We start from the raw sequence: 25846 nt of genomic DNA on the forward strand, positions 1-25846 counted from the left end.
TTTCCTGTTTTTTTTTTCTTTGTTCATTTCCTGATTCTCACGTAGTCCTTGTTGGTAAATTTACTTTCTCTTCTGAATAATAAGAAAAGTTACAGGAAATAAATGCAGCTGCTTGTGTGTGTTTCAGTTTTCATTAAGTCCTTCACAACAATATGTCTGTGTACTCAATTCAGCCTGGATTCCCCTACATCAATGGATGGAAGAAAATGAAATTCAAACCAACTTCGTTACTTTTATAGTGCACTGAATGAAAATTCACATAAAAATAATGATTCCGATAAACAGTAAAGTACCATCTTATGTAAAACTGGCACATTGGTTTGTGCATTAAGTCACATGGTCCAAGACTTCTTGTTGAGACTTCTGTCTCTTAAGGAGTTTTCTTGCTCTCTCTTCTTTCATGTCACAGTGCCTATTAAAAGTATTCACCTCTTCGAAGTTTTCACATTTTATTGTGATTCAACATTGAAGAACAGTGGATTTCATTAAGCTTTTTTGACACTGATCAACACGAAAAGACTCTCTAATGTCAACGTGAAACTGGATTTTGCAAAGCAAGCTTAATTAATTACAAATATAAAACACAAAATAATTGATCACACATGTCTTTACCCTTTCATTCAGTATGTAGTAGACGCACCTTTGGCAGCCATGCCAGCCTCGAGTCTGTGGGCACAGGTCTCTATACTGGCTCATCACAAGATGGACTTTTCCACATTTACAGTCTATTGAAATATCATGACAGGTGTTCTTTATTTATTTAATTCTGCGACTTTTAAAAGCAATTGACTGCACCAGTGATAATTTAGGTGTGTCATATTAAAGGTGGTGAATGTGATCAGTTATTTTGTATTTTATATTTATAGTTAATTTAGACCACTTTGCAGAAATCCATTATTACTTTGACATTTTAAGAGTACTAGGGGGCTCTGCCCCCTGCTCGCTTCGCTTGCCAACCCCCAGGCGGGCGCTACGCGCTAGCCACTTTGCATATGGGAAAGCAGATTGTTACATATGCATAATAGAATTAACTATTTTGCATTACAGCAAGTAATTAACCATAGTAAAAAATATTAAAATGTAATAAATTCAAAGAAAATTATGTTTCATGTTGCGTTAGAGGTATTCGTTGTGTTATACGTTTTTGTTCTGTTTGGCTTTGAAATTAACATTCAAATACTTTTTAAACTAACACTTTTACTGTAAAACTTCACTAAAAACAATATTTGGAATTAACATTTCGTCAATATCATCTTGAATTTTGATTCTGTGTTTGGACTTACATTGTGACAATGCAACATATAACTGCCCATGAGTGAATATCATTTCTTTCTCTCTAAAAAATAAACCGACATTTTCAAATGTTTGTCCCTGTGATTTGTTAATTGTCATAGCAAAAGCTATTCTAACGGGAAACTGTAAATGTTTTAATATGAATGGCATATCAAGATCTCCTTTGGTGTCAGATGTTATCCCTGGAAGATGTACTACATTACCTTTCTTGTTGCCTGTTAAAATTTTACATGTCAGAATTGTTCGACAAATTTTCAATACAACTAATCTTGTCCTATTGCATAGCCCGTCACTCATACATATATTATGTAATAACTTTACGATACATCCTTCTATCAACGGTAACTCGGCCAGAGGAAGACCAGACAGTTTTAACAGTTGTGAATATTCTATGGGATATTGTAATTTGATGTTTACGTCTTTTGCAACATCACCACCAACTGTTTCAGCATAGTCTATTGATACACATTTAACCAATTTGCTGTGTAACTGATCAACAATTTTCGTGTTACTTTGTTCGACTTCATCGTTTCTCGGTGCTAGTATTGCCAGTGTACTCATTTCTTCTGTTAATAACCCTACAGGATGAAATTCTTCAATAAGAATTGGACATAATACGTCTTCTTTTATTGGGAACTTAAAGTGAGGAAAACGTAAAAATTTATAAGAACTGAGAACGAAGGAACTGTGTCTGACAAAAGCATTCACACGAATTAGAGGTGAGAGGACCGTGGCAGTAGGCCACTAAAAAAAATCTTGTTGGGCTGTTAAAAAAAATCTCTTGGCAATACTGTAGTCTCATCTCGCAGGACTTGGAAAAACTCTTGGCAATAGTCTCGTCTTGTCTCAAGATTTTCTTTTATAATAGAGAGATATTTCTGTTGATCAGTGACAAAAAAGTCAAATTGACTCCACTGAGATTTAATGTTGTATATCAATAAAAAAATGGTAACTTCCAAGGGGTGAATAGCTTTTATAGGCACTGTACGTACATTATCAGTGAACAATTTGAACACAGATAGAGAGTGGCATGGTGACAAGAGGTAGGTACTGCTGTTTCTGAACAATGAGACCAAGTTTGACCCTAATTGGGTCACCATCTGTATGGAGTAGTAAACTTCTGATTCCATGGATTTTCTCCACGTACATCCCAAAAATATGCAGTTTACATGTTGTCTTAACTAGTGAGTGCCAATCCATTGGTGTTGTCTCCTGCTTTTTTGCTCCCCATAAACAAGCAGTGCTGCATGAATGGAATGCCAGGTGCCATTAGAGGGGTCAGATTAATAGAGGGAAGCAGGAATACTAAGAAAAAAACAAGTGTGGAGAGTTCTTGGGGTCCATAGGTCTGGCAGACTGAGGTGTATGATATTGTATGATATAAAGATTCAGTACTCTTTATTTTAGCTTGAAAAACAGAGCCTTTTTTCAATGATTCACAACCCAATCATCCTTCTTCTTAAAATACAAAGCTAGGCTAGTGACCGGCATCCCTGCCTTGACAGTCTCATACATGAACTGCTGCAAAGTGAGATGTAATCTGGGACGTCTGATCATTTGAAGGCACTGTAGTACAACTATTCCAAGGCCGGCTCTGTTATGGTTTATTCAAAGTCTTTCACACCAAGTACTGGTTAATAGATTTATGAAACTCAAGGCACAAGTGTTTTCCCCACTATGAAGACTGGGAATAAGTCTGGGAAGCCTGACATGTACTAGAAAATTTGAAGCTACAAGCCATTGTCCTGTCATGTCACAACAAAAGATGCTCTGCAACATTCACTGGTACCTGTAGGTGCCCACTGCCTCTTTCAGTTTCACTCCCTCCAAATCAAGACTGAAACAATCAGAGATGACTGAAAACACACATAAGGCCTCTTGGCTTTAATTAAAAACACACAAGGTGTCAATCTTTTGATTTCTGAAAGAATGAGGTCTTCTGAAAGATGCCTGCTTTTAAATTGCTGCTTTAATCTACAGCACATTAAAGAGGGCAATGTAGCTTAGTGGATATGGGGGTGGACTATAAACCACAAAGTTCATCCCTGGGTGAGTCACTTAACTTATTTGTTCTCAAATTGGAAAAAAATACAAAAAATACATTTAGATAATACATTTGCTCAGACTAGTGTTAGGATGTTTTTCACTAATGAAAACTATAACTATAAAGGATTTGTTGGGGCTTTTTCCTTTCTTGTTCCCATGTTATAATCATGAGCTTCTACAAACATCTGCAGAGTCAATGTTTTGTCCCCTCTCTGTCTCTAAGGGGGATGTCTCCAGTAACCTTCTCCATAACTGTTACCTCCTGCAGAACTTCAACTTGGAGCAGAGTTTAGCAGAAGCTCAGGCACAGGGCAGCATCGGGGTGGCAGAATACCAGGCACAGATTTCAAGCCTCGAATCCGCCATTGTGACAGCCAAGTCAGAGCTAAATAAACAGATCTTGTCCTACCAGGAGCTGCTGGATGTTAAACTTGCCCTTGATGTGGAAATATCCACCTACAGAAGACTACTGGAGGCAGATGACTTTAAGTAAGTTTTCTTTACAATGTGTGAACTTCTGATTACGCAGATTGAGAATATCTGAATGTTATTTTTAAGTTATGGTGCCCTGATTCAATTTTCTAGCAGAAGCTGTGAACAAACTGAACAGCTTGTTTAATACACATAATATACCATGCGGTTTCATTTGGTAGACACGTTTACATTAATCTGACAAATCTAATAGTAAGTTCTAACCATGATTTGGCCTACTCACCTTTCCTAAAGGCCTAGGCAACCACTTACCTCCCAGTAATCAGGCATTTCCCTGATCTTACTGGGGACAGTCTTTGTAGAGCTGGTTGCAAGCTGGTTCAAGTATGGAGGAAATTTGCAATTCCACACTGTATCTAGCAGGTGGTGCATGATTACTGGGAATGTGGTCTTTTAGAATTGCTGCCATACTACAACTAATATGTCCCTTCATGTAACCACAGAGGAGATATTGAGAACAGAAAATATGGTACAGAAATAGGGATTTCTTTAAATGTTTTCTTAATTGTGGTCTTTCAATATCAAATAAAAAAAACCCTCATGGAATATCTAGACATTTTAGTAAGAACATACAGCAGAAGATATCTTCTTTCCATCCTTCCATAAGGCTTTGTTACTTATTTTATACCACTAGAGCAGTCAGATATAGCCAATCAAATTACAACACAGTTGCTCCTGACCTTTACTACACACTGCAGTGTGTTCCATTACTATCTGCTGACCGTTACTGCACAAGACCTCATTTTCTGTTTACTTACATTAACCTTAAGAATACATTTCCTGCTACCCATCACTTCACATAGTAAATTAAATTAATTTGCTTGTTCATTAGCCTTATACATCCGCTAATATGAAACATCCCCATTTTGCCTAATTAATGCTCAAGTTGTTATTACCTCCAATTGTTCCCGGAAAACCAAAAATACCTTTTTTCTTCTGGCTTCATTTGAAATTCTTCATTTATATGGTAAGCTTTACTACTAAGTGTAGTCATCATATATGTATGTAAGCTGAATACTCATTCAGTTTAAGCTGTGAGACTTAAAGACCACACTGATGCACTGAACACAAAATATTTTCACCATTGGCAGTGAATAAATACACTGACAAGGCCAATAATTGAACCAGGGTCCTGTGACATAACAGAATTAACCATGGTGCTGCTCAGATGTTTGAAGGACATCTAGATAATCTCATGGCACAACATTTCCTATCTATCTATCTATCTATCTATCTATCTATCTATCTATCTATCTATCTATCTATCTATCTATCTATCTATCTATCTATCTATCTATCTATCTATCTATCTATCTATCATTTCTGATATATAAACTTATTTGATGAGTATAAGTCACATCCTTTTAGAGAGAATCAGATAAAATTAATTTGATGTTTTTAAGAACCTTAGAAAGTTCTTATTTTCTTCAGCTACTCAAAAGACTGGGTTACCAGCAATTATGGTGCCTAATTTTCACCCACCACTTCATTAATGTGCTTAAAGATGAAGGAGTGAACTCCTTTCGTGAGCCTATTGGTCCTCCCAGCAGAGCAATTACAACAAGCACTCATCTGTGTGTATGGTCAACTGTTGACTTGCTCCCAAGAAAATAAATTAGCATATGAGTCCTCCCAAAAGGTCAAAGTTCCTTGAAGATGTCATCCATTGCATCTTCAAAGTGAACTATAAAGGAAGTCCTCATAGATAGTCAGAATTATAGAGTGGGAGAGGTCAAATAAGGTCTTGTAGCGGTTACCAGTAGAATGGTCAAGGTCGACATTAAAGGTCAATACAAAGGAGGTTAGATCATTCACTAAACTATAAAAAGCTACATGAAAACTAAGGTCAAAAACAAAATGAAACCATGTCAAACTTGGAACTCAACTTGCTTATTTAACTGCACAAACACTAACTTTCACTAAGTCATTAGTGTTTAATGCACAAGGCCACATCTTAGAGCATAACCATAATGATAACATATCACATAGCAATGCACTGTGTTCAAGGTTCTAAAATGGAAACAAATATAACACAGCAATGTCCTCGATAAACAAATGCAATGAAAAGGCAAAATGTCATTACCAAATAAGAATAAAATTAAAAACAATCAAGATAACGAACTAATGGCCTATTATAAAGATAATCAATTGTTAAAAGTAAGTTAAGAATGCATTCTGAACACAAGGGTGGGAGCTACCATAGCTCTGGCTGGTCCATTTGCCCACCAATCTAAATCAAAGTCCCACAAGCACTAATAACTCTGACTTACCAACCAAACGTCTTCTGTCACCACTCTCTGGTCATGCTACCTCCCTGCCAGTGGAGGCTTTGTCCTCATTTCAGCTCAGTGAATTTGCAAGCTCAGTGGGCAACTGGCAAAGGGATTACTTCAGCAGCAATCACTGGAAACACTTCTGGGATCAGGAATCCTCCTTGAATATGGGGTTTGTTTCCCAAGAACTCCTTCCAGTGAGTCCAGGTATCATATCATTCTTGTGCTAAAGGCCTAGGTACCCTTCATGGCATAAGTACATATTTATGCAGTTTAGTCAGGCCTGTTTCAGATGAAATTCCTGACTAGGGAAAGTCACCTGACCTTCTGCACATTCCTCTTGTCTTCTTCAAAGCTTCAAAAGTGGTTACAGCTCCTTTTAAACCCATAACACTTTAAACCTATAATACTTTGAATGCCATTTATTGTCACTGGCACTTAGAACAGCTGCCCATTTAGTATTGTGGTTATCTCTTTCACAGCATGGCTGCTTCTGGAACCACCTTCTGTTGTATGTTAGCACTACACCTCATCTGCCCGGGTAACCTCTTTGCCTGCCTGACATCTTGCGATATATGCATAATTTTCACTGGCCACCACATTGCACATTTAAGACTTGTGCTGGACGTTAGCCATCTCCTATGAAACTAGAGATGCTTTATATGCACATGTGCATCAAAAGAAAAGAACAGTAACCTCATTAGAAATGATGGCAGCATATGCAACCAAATTTTAAAACATTTTATAAGGGCTTGTTTCTGCATGAATACACACCGATTTCAATCATACAGTTTGCATAATAATCATGCTAGCTGCCACACCTCTGAACTTCTTGTACCAGATAACCTGATTCACATCTAACAGGATATTGTGCTGACTCATCACAGAGAAGTGTCCATTCTTAATCTCACTTTCAAATTTTCTTCTTGCAGGCTCCCAGATCTTGAGGTGTATTCTGGAACATACAGTTTTTCAGGTAAGAAAGTCTGAAATGTTTACTGAATGAGCATGCAAAGTGAAAAAATAAAAATGTCTTGTGTATTCTAAAAAACAGAAGATAAACGGAATACCTGATATAACATCAAACCCAATTCACAAACTACTTAAATCCAGGATAGCTTGTAAGAGTTCCCTGAATAATGTTATTTCCCAAAATATTCCACCCGCTTCTTAACAATATTTTCTTCAAAATGTTATTTATTGGCACAATACTGAAAATTTAGGTCATCAAAATAACCCTGAAGTTTGTTGCCACCATTACCAGTTTGTTCCTTATTTGCTGCTTTTACTGACTGTACATCTTATGATGTGTGATGTAAGAGTTGTGGCCTCTGAGAGGTGAAAGAATTCACCGCCTTCTCTTCAGACTTTTTAACATTTGGTTGTGCTGAAATTAAAATCTTGATGTATTTAATTGTGATTTTTTTTAACCATTGATCAACACAAAAAGCTCTCAATAAATACACATTTTTAATTAATTTATAAGTTTAAGAAGTTCTTGGCACAGCTGAAGGCCTAGTGTGCAACCAAGGAATCTTAGAGTAAGGTGATTGGGTTAACTGTGGCAAATTGTTGTAGATGAGAAAAGCAAATCAAGCAGAGATTAAAAATGCCTAAAGAGACCAACCCCTGGAAGAGGGATCTGGGTTTGACGTTGACTAGCCAGTAGCAAGTGATTGTGTGGTTCTGCTTTGTTCAGTTGCAACCTGAAGAATTTGTGTGGTGTCACTATAGGGGCTCACCATTCACCAGATTAATAGTTGGTGGGTAACGGCAATATCAATTAGCTGACTGACATATGTGAGGCAGATCCAGACAGAATAGATAGACCTTGGCAACTGGAAATGGCTTATTGTACATAGATTGATACGTCTCTGGTGGGAAACGAACTGGAGCTTTGGTGGAAGGTTAAAAATGACAATTTAGAGAACTCATCTTATGGTGAGAATACATGATCTGATGGTCATCTTCCTGTTCTGGAAGAGTGAGAGTTGTTTGAAGATTTTCAGTCTTGAGTCAAATCCATTTCTCATGGGTGCTAATTATGTGTCATTTCTGTGTCCTGAATATCCCATGCAAACACATTCATACAATTTCTCCTGTCCTAGTCGCACAAGATTGTAATATCTAGGGAAATGCCATAGTCCATTAGTTAGTTTGCCTGATGGCAGTAGTAGCCTTCTCACCCTGATTTAGAAATTCAGTTTACAGTTACAGTTTTGACCAATTCTTTGTAATGATCTTTAGTTCATTCCAAATTTTGGTATATCTTTCCCTTATTGGTGCATTTTAATAGTATTATTCCAGATTAGAGTTAAATCTTTCTGTGGCTTCACACAAAGTTGCATTAAAAAGGTGTGAAAAACCGATAACAAATAATTATGTAACTTGAACTCATCTTCACTTTCATATCTTAATTTCACAAAGGTAGACCACTTGTGATGAGCAAAACAGTTTCATTTTGCCTACAGTTTCATGAAATTGCACCTAAAATTTATTTTTCATTTGATTTAGCAATTATAAATTTTGGAACTCACTTAAATAAGATTTTGGAAGGTGGAAAGGAACGTAAATGGCTGTCTTTTCCTACCACCGGCCATCAGTGCCACAGCTACTTCCATTAGGCTCCACACCACACTGCCTGCATGTACATTCATACTGCCATTTCTGCTTTGCATATTCATTTAATGGTAGAGGTAACATAAAGGGTAACACCATCTCTGTTCTGTTTCTCAAACTTTGTAGGTCGACCGCCACATACCCAGCTTGCAGGTATTTCTGCTTTAGCCATGACTCCCCTTTCAACACTCTACACCATAATAAACTGTTCCTTGTCTTAGCATTTTGAGAAAAAGGTTGCATATGAAGTTAATAGGTACAGTATGTGCTATTGGCATGGATTTTGCTAGTGGCTAAACACAATTTGTTTTGCAATATTTTTTGTGAAGCAACACAGCAAGTCGTTTCACTCATTTCTAAAGATCACATTCAGATAATAATGAGTCTACTAAAGACAGAGCCATGTTAGGTTTTTTCATAGCAAATGGGCTGAACGTTTATGGAATTTGCAAGAATCTGTTTTTATTTATTATGGCTAACACGGTGGTTCCGTGGTAGCACTGCTGCCTGACAGTAAAGAGTCCAGGGTTTCGAAGTCTCCCAGCATGGAGTTTGTTCTCCCCATGTCTGCATGGGTCTCCTCCAGGTGTTCTGGTTTCCTCCCACTGTCCAGAGACATGCAAATTAGGTGAATTGGTGACACTAAATCGGCCCTAGTGTGTATTTGGTGTGTGCTTGTCCAGGGTTTGTTCATTCCTTGCACTCTATGCTAGCTGGCATAGGCTCTGGTCTGGATTAAGCGGGTTAGAAAATGAGATGAGATTTTGACCTTATTAAATATCTTGTATTGATCAATGGTAAAAGTTAATAATTAATGACAATTCATAATGGAAAATTTTGTAAATGTAAAAAAGCCCAAGCGTGTGATTTCTTTTATTTAGCCACTTTAATGTGATTATCAGTTCTAGTTTTATGTACACTTTTACCCAGACATTTCTGAATGAGTTGAGTGGTTTTAATTTAAGTAATAATGTACTGTCTTCTGCTTCCACTATGGACCCTTTCTGGTGTGGTATGAAATCATATCTCAGGCATATTCAGACTTTTTGCTGCCTTCTTATTCTGGGAATGTTTTGACTATAGTTTATATTTTGTTAGATTTAATCATGCATGAATGTGTTAAGAAAATGTTATCCAATTTGAATGCATTTCAAATATTCAAATCCAGTAAAAACAAACTCTTTTAACCTATTGAACTTAGGATCAGAACGAGAAGAGGAACTATTACACTAAAAGGCATGACACTGAAAATCACACACTGCTGCCGAAGCTGACACTGTGCATGCTTTAGAAATAATCTGAATCCTTTTAATGTGGGCAGATGCTCTCACTGCCTTCTGAACGCACCTGTTTGTCTGCACAAGCACATGCTTGACATCGACTGGAAATTTGCACAGTTAAGACGCAATGCCTCACTGCAACAAGCAATTGCCTTTTATGTGTGGCTGGTGGTTGGTTTTTTTTTTTTTTTTTTTTACGGTTTTCGTTTACTATTTTGTTGTTAACTCTGGGCTGATTTCCTAAGAAAGGTATAAAGTTTAAATTTCTTTCCTTTCTTCGTGGAAGTCCCCAACTTTTTACACTATTGAGATTACTGGCTGAGCATTTAAGTCCTGGGGAGTGTGTGTGGAGGGAAGGGTCCAGTTGCTGGGAGGTCTCTCATTTCAACTTTTCCCTCTCCCAGGATGGGATGCCCCTCACCACAGCACTCCCCAGCACTCCAGACATGACACATTAAATTTCTCTGAAGGCAAGTGCATAAAAGATGGGACCTTCATAGTGTCTTTTCTGTTCTAATGAATGGCTTCTAGTTATTTGTGTTCTTAAAACTTTCCAAAATAGTGCAGGGAGTGTGGCAAAACCATAATGCAGATCTGTGTGTTTAATAACCTTTGTGAATTTTTAATAAAATTTGTGAATTTCTCCTTTGGATTAATAAAGTATCTATCTATCTATCTATCTATCTATCTATCTATCTATCTATCTATCTATCTATCTATCTATCTATCTATCTATCTATCTATCTATCTATCTATCTATCTATCTATCTATCTATCTATCTATCTATCTATCTATCTATCTAATACAAGCTGCTTTTTCTTCTGCAAATTTTTATTATGAGTATATGCTTCTTAGTAAAAAAGTTTAGCCAAAAAAGCATTAAAAACGGTATGGAGTATAATATCTCCAGCTCAGAATGACAAGCTCAGCTCACACAATATATTTTTAACAATTTGCTAGTAAAAAGTAGCAAGATTCTGTTGTATGATGTTCCACACGCTGGTGTGAATGTTTTGTAATGTTGCCACAGATCATTATGTTTGCCATTTTTTGTATGAATGCTTGGGTAGTTTTGAAATTGGCTAATATTGTAAGCTCACTATTTTTTGTATATCAATGAAATAATAAAAAAAAAATTGAAATAATTATTACTTCAAATAATTAATAGCTTTTATGTCTTTATTGTATTGCAGCAGAAAGTGGGCTGAAAAAGAAAGATCTGTCAGTCACAGCAGGTAACACAAACTGGTTTGCTTTCATTATATTCTTAATTTTTTAAAAATAAGAGCGGAAGGGTTGTGAGATATGCTAAACTCTTAGAAATCTTGTCTGTTCAAGTTTTCAAATAAGGAATTCTGGTACTCAGTATATTGCTTTATTGGAAATGCCTCATCCACCTAATACAGCCTAACAAATTTAATAAAACAATTGTTATTTCTTGTAACTTGTTTGTACTGTAATCCAACTGACAGAACAAAAATACATGTTGTTCTTTTGTCAGGTGGCTTGCATTGTCACATTTAGGAGACAGAGGCTCAGTATCCAACCTGAGATAGAACCACTAGCAAAAATTAATATTGTTATGGAATTAGGAGAATTTGGAGGTAAGAGTCTCCTAGAGACTAAACCAGAGGATTCAAGACTGCTTTAGCATGGCCATCTTAGCAGCCTGCTGGCTAACAGTGCAGCTGCAAATCCAAATAAAACACATGGCAGTTCTAAAGAAGCATGGTGAGGAAGGAACAAATAAATCTTTAATCTCAGTTAAAATCCCACCATTTCAGCTGGGTCACAGTATACCACCTACCTTTTTAAACCTAAACATCTTTGCTCAAAAAACATTTGGCAAAAAGAAGAAGAGATGGACTATACCAAAAGAATAGACTCCGAGGTCAAAACCAGAAACACACCCCTAAATCGGAGTCAATGTTCAAAGTTTATTACCAAGAGATACTGACCCAAAGAAAATTTCATGTCAAGTTTCAAGCAGTTATCCACAATCTCGGATGACTTGAAAATGCCCGGTGCTGATGTCTCATTCCGTTGCAGTGGTGACATCACATGTTATGCACTTACAAGCCATTTCTGTAACAATGTTATGGAAATGGTAGACAATATGATATTGAAAAAAAGAAGCAAAAATATTGTAATTCATTTAAATATATTTTAAATCAGAAAACATTAGCACTAATGGTTTCACAATGCTCCAAAATCCATAATAGGAAAGAAAAATTGCAGGAAAATATAACTTTAATGTTAAAAAAGAATCACAATAAACTTGTTCATAATATTCAGATAACCACAAAATAGGATGGCTGCTACCACTTGGTTTATTTGGTGGATGACTTCATAGATGGGACATAAGCAGTGGCAGCTTTAGTCTTGGCTTAGCAGCTACATAACTGTCAGGCTGGCTGGTGTTCCTGACAAACCAAAGAATTGTCAAGAGTTTGCTTAACCTGCTCAGAAAGATTTAAGACGCTTCTGTTAAAAAAATGGGTACAGAGAGACTTAATGGGTGCTACCAAGTAGTGTGGCAGACAGTAGGATTTTAGGGACTTTTAAAATTAGACTTGATTTTTTTTAGAAGATTTAGGTGGATAGGACTGGAGAGCTTTGTTGGGCTAAATGGCCTATTCTCGTCTAGATTGTTCTAGTGTTCTACTGTAATGTCATAATAAATGTGGAACACCTCTCGAAAAAAAAAAAGTTTCCTATTCCTATTGGAAGAGGTGTTGGTTGGAACTCAGGGATGTTAGAAAACATCAACAAAATGTTGCAAGGCTCTCCATTTTAAATGGAGGTGGCACAATTAGAAGGTTGCTCTTCTTGTTGAACCACTTCCTAAGATTTAGAGTTCTTCAGATGAATGAAGTTTGGAGTGTATTGACTGCAACATCCAGCATCAGCTACTTTCACAGTGAACAACTTGTTATAAACATCGGGAGGACAAAATTTTAGGCTCCATGATAAATAATTGCAATTCAATGTGGTCGCGTTCAACAGCCTACCATTGACAATATTTATTACTTGAGTTTAGGTCTTGGTCATTGATACTGAAAGATTCAGCAACGGACGACAACAGTAATGCTTTTAATTAAATAAAGTCTTAAAAACTCAGACATATTTGAGTGGCCTGCTCTTTAATATGCAATTATGTGGAGGTTTTGAATACTTATTAAAAGGCATTGCTGGCACCTTTGGCATTTTTATGTTACTTTTAGTTTATAGAAAATATTTGTGCTGTCTGCATAAGAAGAAGATTGATGTAAATTCTTTGCTGGTAACTTTTATTTGTAGTAATTAATTTTTCATAAAATTAAAACAAAAGCCACAACAATAAAAATAATAATGACAATAATAATTCTCAAATTGCCATGGCATAGAAGACAAGACGCACCAAATGAAACAGTCAACATGAAAATATGACTGTAACAGTAGACTTTGAGTGTACTGCTAAAGACAGATTTCATTTAAAGTCAAAGTATATTAATCTCCCAAATTGGTTTATATTAACACCAATCCTAAAACATCATAAACATCATTCTCTGTTATTCCCTACCATCTATAGATAGGTCCATAAGTATTGGGAGAGTAACACAATTTTCATAATTTTGGCTCTATTCTTCAACACAATGGATTTGAAATTAAGCAATTAAGATATGATTGATTTCAGTATACAGAGCCAAAATTGTGAAAATTGTGTCACTGTCCCAATACTTATGGACCTGACTGTTTGACTTGACTGGTAACATTATTCTCATTTGCAGCCAGCGTGGTGTAATGATTAAGGCTTTGGACCTCAAATCCTGAAGTTGTGGGTTCAGATCCCACCACTGACTTTGTGTGACCATGTGCAAGTCACTTGACCTGCCTGTGCTTGAAATGGAAAAGAAATGTAACCAATTCTATCTCAAATGTTGTAAGTTGCTTTGGATAAAGGTGTTGGCCAAACAAATATAAATCATTCACATGCAGCTTGCGAAACAGTTCTCACTGAGCAACTTCTCCTTTGAAAAGTTCTCTGACACCGAGCATTGAGTTGATGGGGCATTGCATTTGTTTCCATAGACAAAGTAAGCAGAAATCAAGGGTCAGTGTTTTAAAATGATGACTATATTTCAATTTTGTCAAACTTTTTGGTTATATTGGGATATTCAGTTTATTTTGGAGACCTTAATTAAATTACTGTATATATTTAAGGTTTATCTGGCTGCTTTGTATCGTAATTTTGCTGTCACTGTTAGTTACTCTTGACAGGTCAACAACTGACCCACCTTTATAAATAGTCTGTAACAAAGGATAGAGTCACCTATGTCTACTTTACATATTTATATTTTATTAAAAAGGAAGTTAGGTATAAATAGTGATTTTTTTATTAGCATACTATTCTTTCAATTTGTCATTAAGGTTGTAAAGGCACAGATGAATACGCATTACTGGCCCTGTCTTCTTTAATTATTGTAACCACTAAAACCTTCAGAGTTTACATTTCTTGGTATATTATCTATACATATAAAAGGCAAAGGCCTCACTGACTCATCACTAATTCTCACACTTTCCATATACAGTGCATCCTGAAAGTATTCACAGCGCATCACTTTTTCCACATTTTGTTATGTTACAGCCTTATTCCAAAATGGATTAAATTAATTTTTTTCCTCAGAATTCTACACACGATACCCCATAATGACAATGTGAAAAAAGTTTACTTGAGGTTTTTGCAAATTTATTAAAAATAAAAAAACTGAGAAATCACATGTACATAAGTATTCACAGCCTTTGCTCAATACTTTGTCGATGCACCTTTGGCAGCATTTACAGCCTCAAGTCTTTTTGAATATGATGCCACAAGCTTGGCACACCTATCCTTGGCCAGTTTCACCCTTTCCTCTTTGCAGCACCTCTCAAGCTCCATCAGGTTGGATGGGAAGCGTCGGTGCACAGCCATTTTAAGATCTCTCCAGAGATGTTCAATCGGATTCAAGTCTGGGCAGTAGCTGGGCCACTCAAGGTCATTCACAGTTGTCCTGAAGCCACTCCTTTGATATCTTGGCTGTGTGCTTAGGGTCGTTGTCCTGCTGAAAGATGAACTGTCGCCCCAGTCTGAGGTCAAGAGCGCTCTGGAGCAGGATGTCTCTGTACATTGCTGCAGTCATCTTTCCCTTTATCCTGACTAGTCTCCCAGTTCCTGCCGCTGAAAAACATCCTAACAGAATGATGGTGCCACCACCATGCTTCACTGTAGGGATGGTATTGGCCTGGTGATGAGCAGTGCCTGGTTTCCTCCAAACGTGATGCCTGGCATTCACACCAAAGAGTTCAATCTTTGTCTCATCAGACCAGAGAATTTTCTTTCTCATTGTCTGAAAGTCCTTCAGGTACCTTTTGGCAAACTCTAGGCGGGCTGCCATGTGCCTTTTACTAAGGAGTGGCTTCCATCTGGCCACTCTACCATACAGGCCTGATTGGTGGATTGCTGCAGAGATGGTTGTCCTTCTGGAAGGTTCTCCTCTCTCCACAGAGGACCTCTGACAGAGTGACCATCAGGTTCTTGGTCACCTCCCTGACTAAGACCCTTCTCCCCCGATCGCTCAGTTTAGATGGCTGGCCAGCTCTAGGTAGAGTCCTGGTGGTTTCGAACTTCTTCCACTTACGGATGATGGAGGCCACTGTGCTCATTGGGACCTTCAGAGCAGCAGAGATTTTTCTGTAACCTTCCCCAGATTTGTGCCTCAAGACAATTCTGTCTTGGAGGTCTACAGACAATTCCTTTGACTTCATGCTTGGTTTGTGCTCTGACATGAACTGTCAACTGTGGGACCTCATATGGACAGGTGTGTGCCTTTCCAAATCATGTCCAATCAACTGAATTTACCACAGGTGGACTCCAATTAAGCTGCAGAAACATCTCAAGGATGATCAGGGGAAACAGGATGCACCTGAGCACAATTTTGAGCTTCATGACCAAGGCTGTGAATACTTATGTACATGTGCTTTCTCAATTTTTTTATTTTTAATAATTTTGCAAAAATCTCAAGTAAACTTTTTTCACGTTGTCATTATGGGGTGTTGTGTGTAGAATTCTGAGGAAAAAAATGAATTTAATCCATTTTGGAATAAGGCTGTAACATAACAAAATGTGGAAAAAGTGATGCGCTGTGAATACTTTCGGATGCACTGTAGATGGGAAGCTGAAATTTCGCATGCTTATTCCTTGCAGTGTAGTTACAAGTTAGGTATGTTTCATGTCCTATTGCAACACCCAAAGGGGGGAAACGGGTGTACCCCCTAAACCCCCTAAACTGTATCTATACATAGGGTAAACCCCTCCTCACTATTTCTGCGACTTCCAATATACTGTACTTACAAACATTAAGTATGTTTCATTTCGCGCTGTGCCCCATAACGAACTTTAGAAAATAACGTCTTCTTTTTGGCGGTTCTCCCCATTATGCCATAAGGAAATTTCGGAACTGACCTCTCCTTTTGGCGGTTTCATTCCTTATTTCCATTAACAGAGGATTTATTTCATGGCAGAGATGTACAAGGGCTGCCCCCGGTCCCCCTTTCTTTTTCTGCATGCCTGCTGTCCGCGCACCTACCATGTGGTTGGGATCCTGCCAATATACATTAACGACATCCCGCACTTATGTGCCTCCTCACTTGCTTCCTTACTTTCCTCATCTGTTCATCGTGCTCACTGCTCCCTTCTTCTTTACTCCACCGCTTCAAGCCTGTTATTGTTTGACTTGCTTCACGTCTTCCTGCTGGTGACTCCTGCCTTTTCATTTAGTTTCTTCACACTCTTAATCCTCCGGGCATACTCTACTTTTGAAGGTCGGCGCACCTATTATGTTACTATGAAACTTACAACCACCAAAACTTTGGCACCAGGCTTCAGATCAAATTTCTGCACAAGAACCTCATTGAGGCAACTGTCCTCACTGAAACTGGCTCAGGGGAGACTGGATTTATTCCTCGCATCCCTCTCATACCCTCTAACCTCCCATTCCAATTCAAACGCCTCCAATTTCCAGTAAGGGTCTGCTTTGCTATGACAATAAATAAGTCACAGGGCCAGACTCTAAAAAAGGTCGGCATTGACTTGACACAAGATTGCTTCTCACACGGCCAACTGTACGTTGCATGCTCAAGAGTAAGCTCAGCAGACAGCCTGGTCATTTTATAGCCTGAGGGCAGAACTGCAAACGTCGTTTACAAAGAGATCCTTACATCCTAAAAATGTGCATTTCTCATACCCAACATTTACAATCATAAATTAAATTCTTTACAATCATCAAATTCACTCTCAATACTAAAATAAGCCTAAGACAATTATATTGACAATCATGTTACTTTATTTTTGAAATGTTTCCTTTTCTTTTTCATAACTTCTTTAACACACTACGTCTCCGCTGCGAAGCACGGTGTGAACCCGGGTCCGAACACCATCAGACTAACATGCAGCACTTTACATAAAACACATGTTTATTATTACAAATAAGTTCCACACAGTCACACAGTGCTCCCAGCACCAATCACCCTCCTCACGGGCTTCTCTCTTAGTCTCCGTGGGCTGCCTTTCCTCTTCTCACGGGAGCTTCATCCTGCTCCTACTCCTGACTCTAGCTCGCTGATTGGAGTGAGGCGGCCCCTTTTATTTCCACCCTGATGTGTTCCAGGTGCTTGATGATGTTCTTCAGGCAGCACTTCCTGGTGTGCCAGAAGTGCAGGTTTCCTGGGCTCCACGATGCTCGGGGCGCCCCTGGTGGTGGCCACAGGCCCCTATAGGCTTGAGCCACCTGGCTCGATCCTCGTGGTCCCCTCCTTATCCAGGGCGGTTGCCCCCTCGTGGCCCGGGGGACGTATAAACTGCCTTCCGGTCCTTCCAGGCATCCCGGCTGGGTCTGGCCCCCAGCCTCCTGCGACAGCGGGCATTTTGCTAGTTATTACTAAAAGGGCAATTGGTAGGCGGCAAAAAGTTACACCAAGCAACTTCTAAGTCAACATTTTCAACTGCTTAGGCTCATCTCCTTTAAGGTGACCACTCTGTTTATGCGCATGTCACTGGTCTTAATGGTGCCTCAGTCCTGTGTTGTCCTTCAGCTAATAATAAACAGCACACAGCTACTCCATGGTTTCAGCAGTTTATTCCTTCCCATAGCACTTTTTGTCTCAGCCTGTTGTCAGATTCCCCAACTGCTGCTATACGTATTCCTAGTCTGAGTCCACTACTTGAGCTCATCTCTTACCATAAACACTAAACTGGAACAGCAGCGTCTCTTTTTCTGTAGCCCTGGCTTCTTTGCTCTCCTACTTGAGCCATTTTGTAGCTCTGGATCTTTTCAATCACAGAGTGTGCTCCTGTGTTCCATCCATTGTCAGCTCTTCTCTCCAGTCACACATAACACCCTCTGTTGTGATCAGGGCCAGGCCAATATCCTCTTTGTTTTATCACAGTCCACTATTTATCGTGAAGAGATGTTTGAAGGTCCCTTTGATGTTTGACTTCGAGGGCAAAATCCATGAAATTGTAATTTTAATAGATTTCTGCATTTAATGGCACACCAGTTTCCTCCCAATTTATTAAATTTAATACACTGCAAGAAGCTGGAGAGTATTATTCAGTCATCCTGGACATATGATGAAGTTTACTCTCCCAAGAGACGATGACAATTCAAGCAGTTTAAAAGATATGCAGTGCATCCGGAAAGTATTCACAGCGCATCACTTTTTCCACCTTTTGTTATGTTACAGCCTTATTCCAAAATGGAATAAATTCATTTTTTTCCTCAGAATTCTACACACAACACCCCATAATGACAACGTGAAAAAAGTTTACTTGAGATTTTTGCAAATTTATTAAAAAAAAAAAAACTGAGAAATCACGTGTACATAAGTATTCACAGCCTTTGCTCAATACTTTGTCAATGCACCTTTGGCAGCAATTACAGCCTCAAGTCTTGTTGAATATGATGCCACAAGCTTGGCACACCTATGCTTGGCCAGTTTCGCCCATTCCTCTTTGCAGCACCTCTCAAGCTCCATCAGGTTGGATGGGAAGCGTCGGTGCACAGCCAGTTTAAGATCTCACCAGAGATGTTCAATCAGATTCAAGTCTGGGCTCTGGCTGGGCCACTCAAGGACATTCACAGAGTTGTCCTGAAGCCACTCCTTTGATATCTTGGCTGTGTGCTTAGGGTCGTTGTCCTGCTGAAAGATGAACCGTCGCCCCAGTCTGAGGTCAAGAGCGCTCTGGAGCAGGTTTTCATCCAGGATGTCTCTGTACATTGCTGCAGTCATCTTTCCCTTTATCCTGACTAGTCTCCCAGTTCCTGCCGCTGAAAAACATCCCCACAGCATGATGCTGCCACCACCATACTTCACTGTAGGGATGGTGCCAGGTTTCCTCCAAACGTGACACCTGGCATTCACACCAAAGAGTTCAATCTTTGTCTCATCAGACCAGAGAATTTTCTTTTTCATGGTCTGAGAGTCCTTCAGGTGCCTTTTGGCAAACTCCAGGTGAGCTGCCATGTGCCTCTTACTAAGGAGTGACTTCCGTCTGGCCACTCTACCATACAGGCCTGATTGGTGGATTGCTGCAGAGATGGTTGTCCTTCTGGAAGGTTCTCCTCTCTCCACAGAGGACCTCTGGAGCTCTGACAGAGTGACCATTGGGTTCTTGGTCACCTCCCTGACTAAGGCCCTTCTCCCCCGATCGCTCAGTTTAGATGGCCGGTCAGCTCTAGGAAGAGTCCTGGTGGTTTTGAACTTCTTCCACTTACGGATGATGGAGGCCACTGTGCTCATTGGGACCTTCAGAGCAGCAGAAATTTTTCTGTAACCTTCCCCAGATTTGTGCCTCGAGACAATCCTGTCTCGGAGGTCTACAGACAATTCCTTTGACTTCATGCTTGGTTTGTGCTCTGACATGAACTGTCAACTGTGGAACCTTGTATAGACAGGTGTGTGCCTTTCCAAATCATGTACAGTCAACTGAGTTTACCACAGGTGGACTCCAATTAAGCTGCAGAAACATCTCAAGGATGATCAGGGGAAACAGGATGCACCTGAACTCAATTTCGAGCTTCATGGCAAAGGCTATGAATACTTATGTACATGTGCTTTCTCAATTTTTTTATTTTTAATAAATTTGCAAAAATCTCAAGTAAACTTTTTTCACGTTGTCATTATGGGGTGTTGTGTGTAGAATTCTGAGGAAAAAAATAATTTTATCCATTTTGGAATAAGGCTGTAACATAACAAAATGTGGAAAAAGTGATGTGCTGTGAATACTTTCCGGATGCACTGTAACAGTACAACTGCAATAATAATAATAATAATAATTATTGTAAAACAAAAAATTCCAAAATCAGAATTTGATTTCCCTGTTCTCCACTTTTCCAGTCTTATGAAGCTTGGCCTTATCTTTCATTTGCATTGGGCTCTTAATTTGTGCCACAGAGGGTTCTGCTACCACCTCACAGATCCACGGGGTCATTTTCTGTTTGGTATCTCCATCTGTCTCTTTGTGGGTTTTTCTCATAAACCTCCAAATCTGTGCCAGTCAATTTGCTCAATGATTTGAAATTTACAAATATGTGAGTGAACTGTTTGTTGAACTGACACGTTATCTGGGGTCCTTTAATGATTTGCCACTCATGCTGCTGGTATAGACTCCAGTCCCCTGTGACAGCTGGATCAAGAAGGGTTTGAGAATATTCGCCTTCTCTTTGTTCATTAACCTTTGATAGTATATATCATATTAAATGAAACTAATGGATGTCATGTTCTTGCTTTTGCTTTATCAGATGATACAGAGACTTCTTCAATTCCTTAAAAGGACAGAGTGTCCATTTCCTGTCCGCAGACCAACAGCAGGATGGCTGCATGAGTGAAAGTAACAGCAGCGCCCTTCAGATCTTATCTTCCCTTCTGTTGAGATGTTTCCATTCTGAGGCTGACAATAAACTTGTTCTTTGCAAAAAAAAAAAAAGGTGCCTGTCTTTGCAGATATTTCCTTTTCAGGTGTTATCTTTACTGTTTGTGGTGATTCACTGCCATTTTTGAGATGCATAGCCCAGTGCCACAACGTTGGTGCTGCTTTTGTATAGCTGGCTCCGGGACTTGAGTTCAACTTGTGGCTTATTTTGTGTATGGAGCTTGAACATCTTTTCCATGTCTGTGTGGTTTTATTCTTACATTGCAAAGAAGTGTATGTGTGTTATTGTAATAAGCAAGCCTACTATAAGTGAGTATGTGTGTGTAAGGCCCCAAAAGGAACTGACACACCATCCAATGTTGTACAGATTGTGACACTCAAATGGATCATACAGATTCAGAAAATCCATGTAGCGATTTACTTGGGCTATCTGTAGAGTTACTTTAAAAGGCACTCCAAAGTAACTCATTTATTTTCCACCTTTTACTCAATGTATGTAGCATAAATAGAATGCACATTTAAGCAGGTTTACAATCAGAAATATGCCACTGAATAGACACATCCATCCATTTTCTAATCCCTATATATCCTGAGTAGGTCACCTATCCTAGCAAACATGGCGAGCAAGGCAGGAACAATCCCAAAATAGAATACCATTCCATCACAGGGCGAACACATACACACTACACACCCACACACACACATGCATACACAGACAGACATTAATCTGAATGTCTTTGGACTGTGGGAGATAATAAGAGCACCTGTGGGAACCCACTCGGACATGGAGAGAACATGCAAACTCCATGAGGAGAATGAGGACCTGGAAAGTGAACCCCTGGCCTCCTTGTTGTGAGGCCACCGTACCATTGTAAATTGGCACACTTAAAGCTAAAGTTTACAGCTTCTGTGGGACTTTGCAGGTAAACAATATGAATAGCTAGAAAATATTACAGCATTACCACAGTTATCTATTTGATTATATATATATACTGTATATATATATGGCAGGGGTGGCCAACTCCAATCCTGGAGAGCCACAGTGTCTGCAGGTTTTCATTCTAACCATTTTCTACTAATCAGTATAATCAGCTTCATTTCAATTATTTGCTATTTAAGACTCAGACCCTTTAAATCAGGGCAGAGCAACGTCAGTCCTGGAGGTTCACAGTGGTTTCAGGATTTTGTTCCAACCCAATTACTGATGAAGCACTTTTGCTCAAATTACATTTTTTGGCTTCATGTGAGTTGTCTCGCTTGTTAAAATTTTGATCCCTTAATACCTTATTTTAGTCTTAAACAGCAGTATTCATAGTTTTAATTTCTCCTTATTAGCAATAAGATGCAAATGTCAAACAAACTAGTAGTTCTAACTCTAGCTGGTCTCCATTTCCACCCGTGTGTATTCATCATTTGATTTTTGGTTTAAGTACTCAGAAGGAAACCAAAGAGAAAGCGAAGAACTGAAAACAACTTATCTGTTTTAGTCTTCAGGTCACTTGGGTGATTTATGTGTCATTAGGAAGGAAAAAACAATCTATGATTTAAGAATGAACTGACATGGTAGAGTTAAAACACTAACAAGCCATCAAAATAAATAAGATCTGTTTTTGGTGAAGATTGGCTTCTAATTAAGTAATTGGGTTGGAACAAAAACCTGCAGCCACTGCAGCTTGCCAGGTTCAGATTTGGCCACCCCAGCATAGCCCATCGATCAGTTTTAAAAAATGTGTAATCCAGCTTAAAGTAGCAGATGCCATCTTGAAACCATCACATGCAATCCTGAACAAGGCACCAGAAGACATTTGCTTACTGTAAATCATTCACAATAAACTCCCAAAGCTTTATTTATTATTTATATATATATTTATTTATATAATTATTTATATTATGTTTATTTCCTTATAATAAAACTCAAACTTCCAGTACATCTTCTGTCTTGGTTACTTAACATCTAAATTTACTACAAGAAAGTCACTCAGATATCAAAAATGCAAAACTGTTTCCAATATTAAAAAATTAAATTGCCATTAATATTAATAAAAGCTGGATCACAAAAACACCTTTAGAGACAGCGTGACAGATCTCCATCTAGTGGCTGCTGGGGTTACTGCACCTTGAACCTTCAGTAGTTTTCATAGGGCCGCATATCTCTCTATCTGATCGGATGGTGCTCAAGACTAGCCTTGTGCCAGTCCTACTGGGCCTCAGTCTTAAAAGGGCAACAAGGTCCTATTTCTAACCAACTTGAGACCAAGTGCTGCCCCCTATGATGCAGGATGTATTCTGCCATCTTGTTAGTCTCCTATCACCCCTCTCTCATCTGAAACAGAAGTTCAATCTTCTTTAGCGTCTGTTTTGGGAGTCATAACGCCTTTCGTGCTGCTCATTGATTGCTTTGCAATATGCCTAACTGGATCTACTACTTCTTTCCAGGTCTTTTTTTAGCACCTCTCCTTTTGTCGGTATGGGTCTTTCTCTTCTCTGGAGGTATGTTGCAGTACTTTCCCCAGGCCTGTTATAATAAGAAGCACAAAAAATGGCAAAACTGATGTGAGAACTCTAAAAGACCAATAAAACAGACCAGGGCCCTCCCTAGCCTGCTCAGAAAAAGTCTCACCCAAGGCAGTTAACCTAAAATTCCGCAGGTAGGCTTTAGCCTACACAGACCCAAAAAGGGAAGCTGGTTTCAAAACTTCAAAATTTATCATTAAATGTCCCAAAATATATGTAAATGTCCCAAAAGAGAAAGGAGCCATGAAAGCCCCTGGTTTGAGAGACAAGTCCAATTCATATCTTTATAAATCTATTAAAATAAACTAAATTGATACTAGCATCTAGACGGAAAATACTCTGAGCATCTTAACATCCACTATCTGGAAACTAGCATTGCAGAATTTTAATATTTTTGAACAAACTTGTAACGATTGTAAGCGCTACGCTCAACTAAGTTTATAGTGAAAATTGTACTGCTGATTGCAGGTCAACCTCAAACTGCCTTCAGCCCCTTCCCACAGCGCAGAAAGATGACTTACAATAATAAAAGCGATTTTTACAAAACCACGAGGAGAAAAGATGTAACAAACAAAATGTAATTAATACCTTTTCTACAATCCCCAAAACTCCCCCTGTTCCAATATATACAATAAACAAAAGGCAGAAAATTATGTACCTAAGAATATTCCTCACCGTCCATTCGATTTAATCTTTTTTACTCGATTTTCCTATTTCTCCATAGCTCAGTTTCTTAGACACGCCAATCCCAGAATAAAAGATTTACGGCTCACACTGCTTCCGATCCCTTTCACAGTAAAGTTCACTTCCCTCAATGTATCTGGAATCTTTGAAGTGGCCACCCCAGACTGCGTTGAACTTGTGGTGCTCCCTGAAAACAATCTTTCTCCTGGACTCAGATGGGTCATGTCTTTTTCCTCCACCATAAAAACTCGGGCTGTCTTTTCTTTCTTCTCTTCCTGCCTTTTCGTGCCCCTATTTAAATAGTGCGTCCATTTCCATGGCACTCCCGGTAATCACAATGACAGCCCCTTACCTCCCAAAAGGTCCTCTCTATCCAACCCGCTCATCTTATGCTACAGTATTCTTAAATGGCAACAGGATTTTATATAGAGAGACAAAACAACAAACCATATACAAATTTATGTGGCAATGCTACAAACTGTCTCACATACTGTATAAATAAATCCTCTTCCTAGTCTTAGAACTTCTGGGAAGAGTTAGCAAAAAAACTCAAGGCTTCTCTTTTTTCCGCTCTTGATGTTTTCAGTGTATGTGCCTGGAATGGAAGAATTGGGACAGTTTTGAAATCTTTTTTTTATAGTTGTGGCCAGCAAATTAGTACTGCTGCAATGCCTAATAGTGCATTACTTATATTATGTATACATTTTCCAAAAAAGGTATGACATTCAAGCAGATAGTCCTGCTGCTTTTGGTGACAAGTTACAGGTACTGTCAATTTTGAAGTTACCTGTTCAACCAGTTTACGTAGAGAAAAGGTGATTTGACTTGGTGTTTTGTCTTCCTGTGTGTACCACACCAAGCATTGGGAAAAGACAGAAAAGTAAAGAATTGTCTGAAGAGGTGTGAAACCAAATTGTAGAAAAGCATAAACAGCTTCACAGCTATAGGTCCATCTCCATAGAGCTTCATGTTTCCATGTCTGCTGTACAAAACATTATCAAGATGTTTACCGTCAATGGCACTGTAGCCAACCTCATCTGATGTGGACAGAGGTGAAAAATTAATGAAAGGTTGCAGTGAGGGATTGTACAAATGTTAGAGAAAGAACATTGATCACCTACCAAACTGATCCAAGCTGACCTTTAGACTTAAGGTACAACAGTGTTAACTCACACTATGCACCGCCATCTCATTAAAAGGGGGCTCAATGGTAGGACACCCAGAAAAACACACTTGAAGACGCCAAAATCATTCTGAGAGAATTACCCTGAACAGGTGAGACCACATTATTATGTTTACATAAAAAACGAAGCCTTCAAAGAAAAGAGGAGTAGCTCTACAGTCAAATACGGAGGTGGATCACTGCTGTTTTGGGTTCGCTTCGTTGCTTCTGGCACTGGGATCTTTGACCCTGGCTTATACACAACACCATGTTAGTGCATCCCTTCACTTGCTCAGTAAATTCTGACCAGGCAGACATGGCTTCACACTCCAGAAAAAAAAATCTATTTGTATGAGATTCAGCTCTTTTTGTTGCAGCTTGCCATATGGTTTAGGTATTTATTTTTTATTCTTTTATGACAGAGTTGCTTGCAAATAGGAATTCCTTTTTTAAATTTTATACATTGTAAAAAACACCATCTATCCCCCTATTTGATCCAGTTTAAGGTCATGAGAGGCTGCAGACCATCCTGAT

At 38.7% G+C, this 25846-nt stretch overlaps 2 protein-coding genes across 3 annotated transcripts in view; one reads left to right on the forward strand and one right to left on the reverse strand.

Annotated features, from left to right (window-relative positions):
• zgc:136930 (uncharacterized protein LOC563946 homolog) overlaps window positions 1-21006 on the forward strand; it is a 40518-nt gene extending 19512 nt beyond the window's left edge. The window contains exons 6-9 of one of the 2 annotated variants that reach the window (XM_028804042.2): window positions 3608-3828; window positions 7037-7080; window positions 11201-11239; window positions 20822-21006. In XM_028804042.2, coding sequence (XP_028659875.1) covers window positions 3608-3828; window positions 7037-7080; window positions 11201-11239; window positions 20822-20850 — 333 coding nt within the window. In that variant the 3' untranslated portion in view covers window positions 20851-21006. Of the gene's footprint in view, window positions 1-3607; window positions 3829-7036; window positions 7081-11197; window positions 11240-20821 lie in introns of both variants that reach the window. The other variant, XM_028804041.2, reaches the window with a different exon arrangement.
• Window positions 1-25846, reverse strand: part of fyco1a (FYVE and coiled-coil domain autophagy adaptor 1a) — a 600194-nt gene that overhangs the window by 19788 nt on the left and 554560 nt on the right. The gene's annotated exons all lie outside the window — the stretch shown is intronic.

Source organism: Erpetoichthys calabaricus, chromosome 6 (genome assembly GCF_900747795.2).
Source record: "Erpetoichthys calabaricus chromosome 6, fErpCal1.3, whole genome shotgun sequence".
Taxonomy (NCBI): domain Eukaryota; kingdom Metazoa; phylum Chordata; class Cladistia; order Polypteriformes; family Polypteridae; genus Erpetoichthys; species Erpetoichthys calabaricus.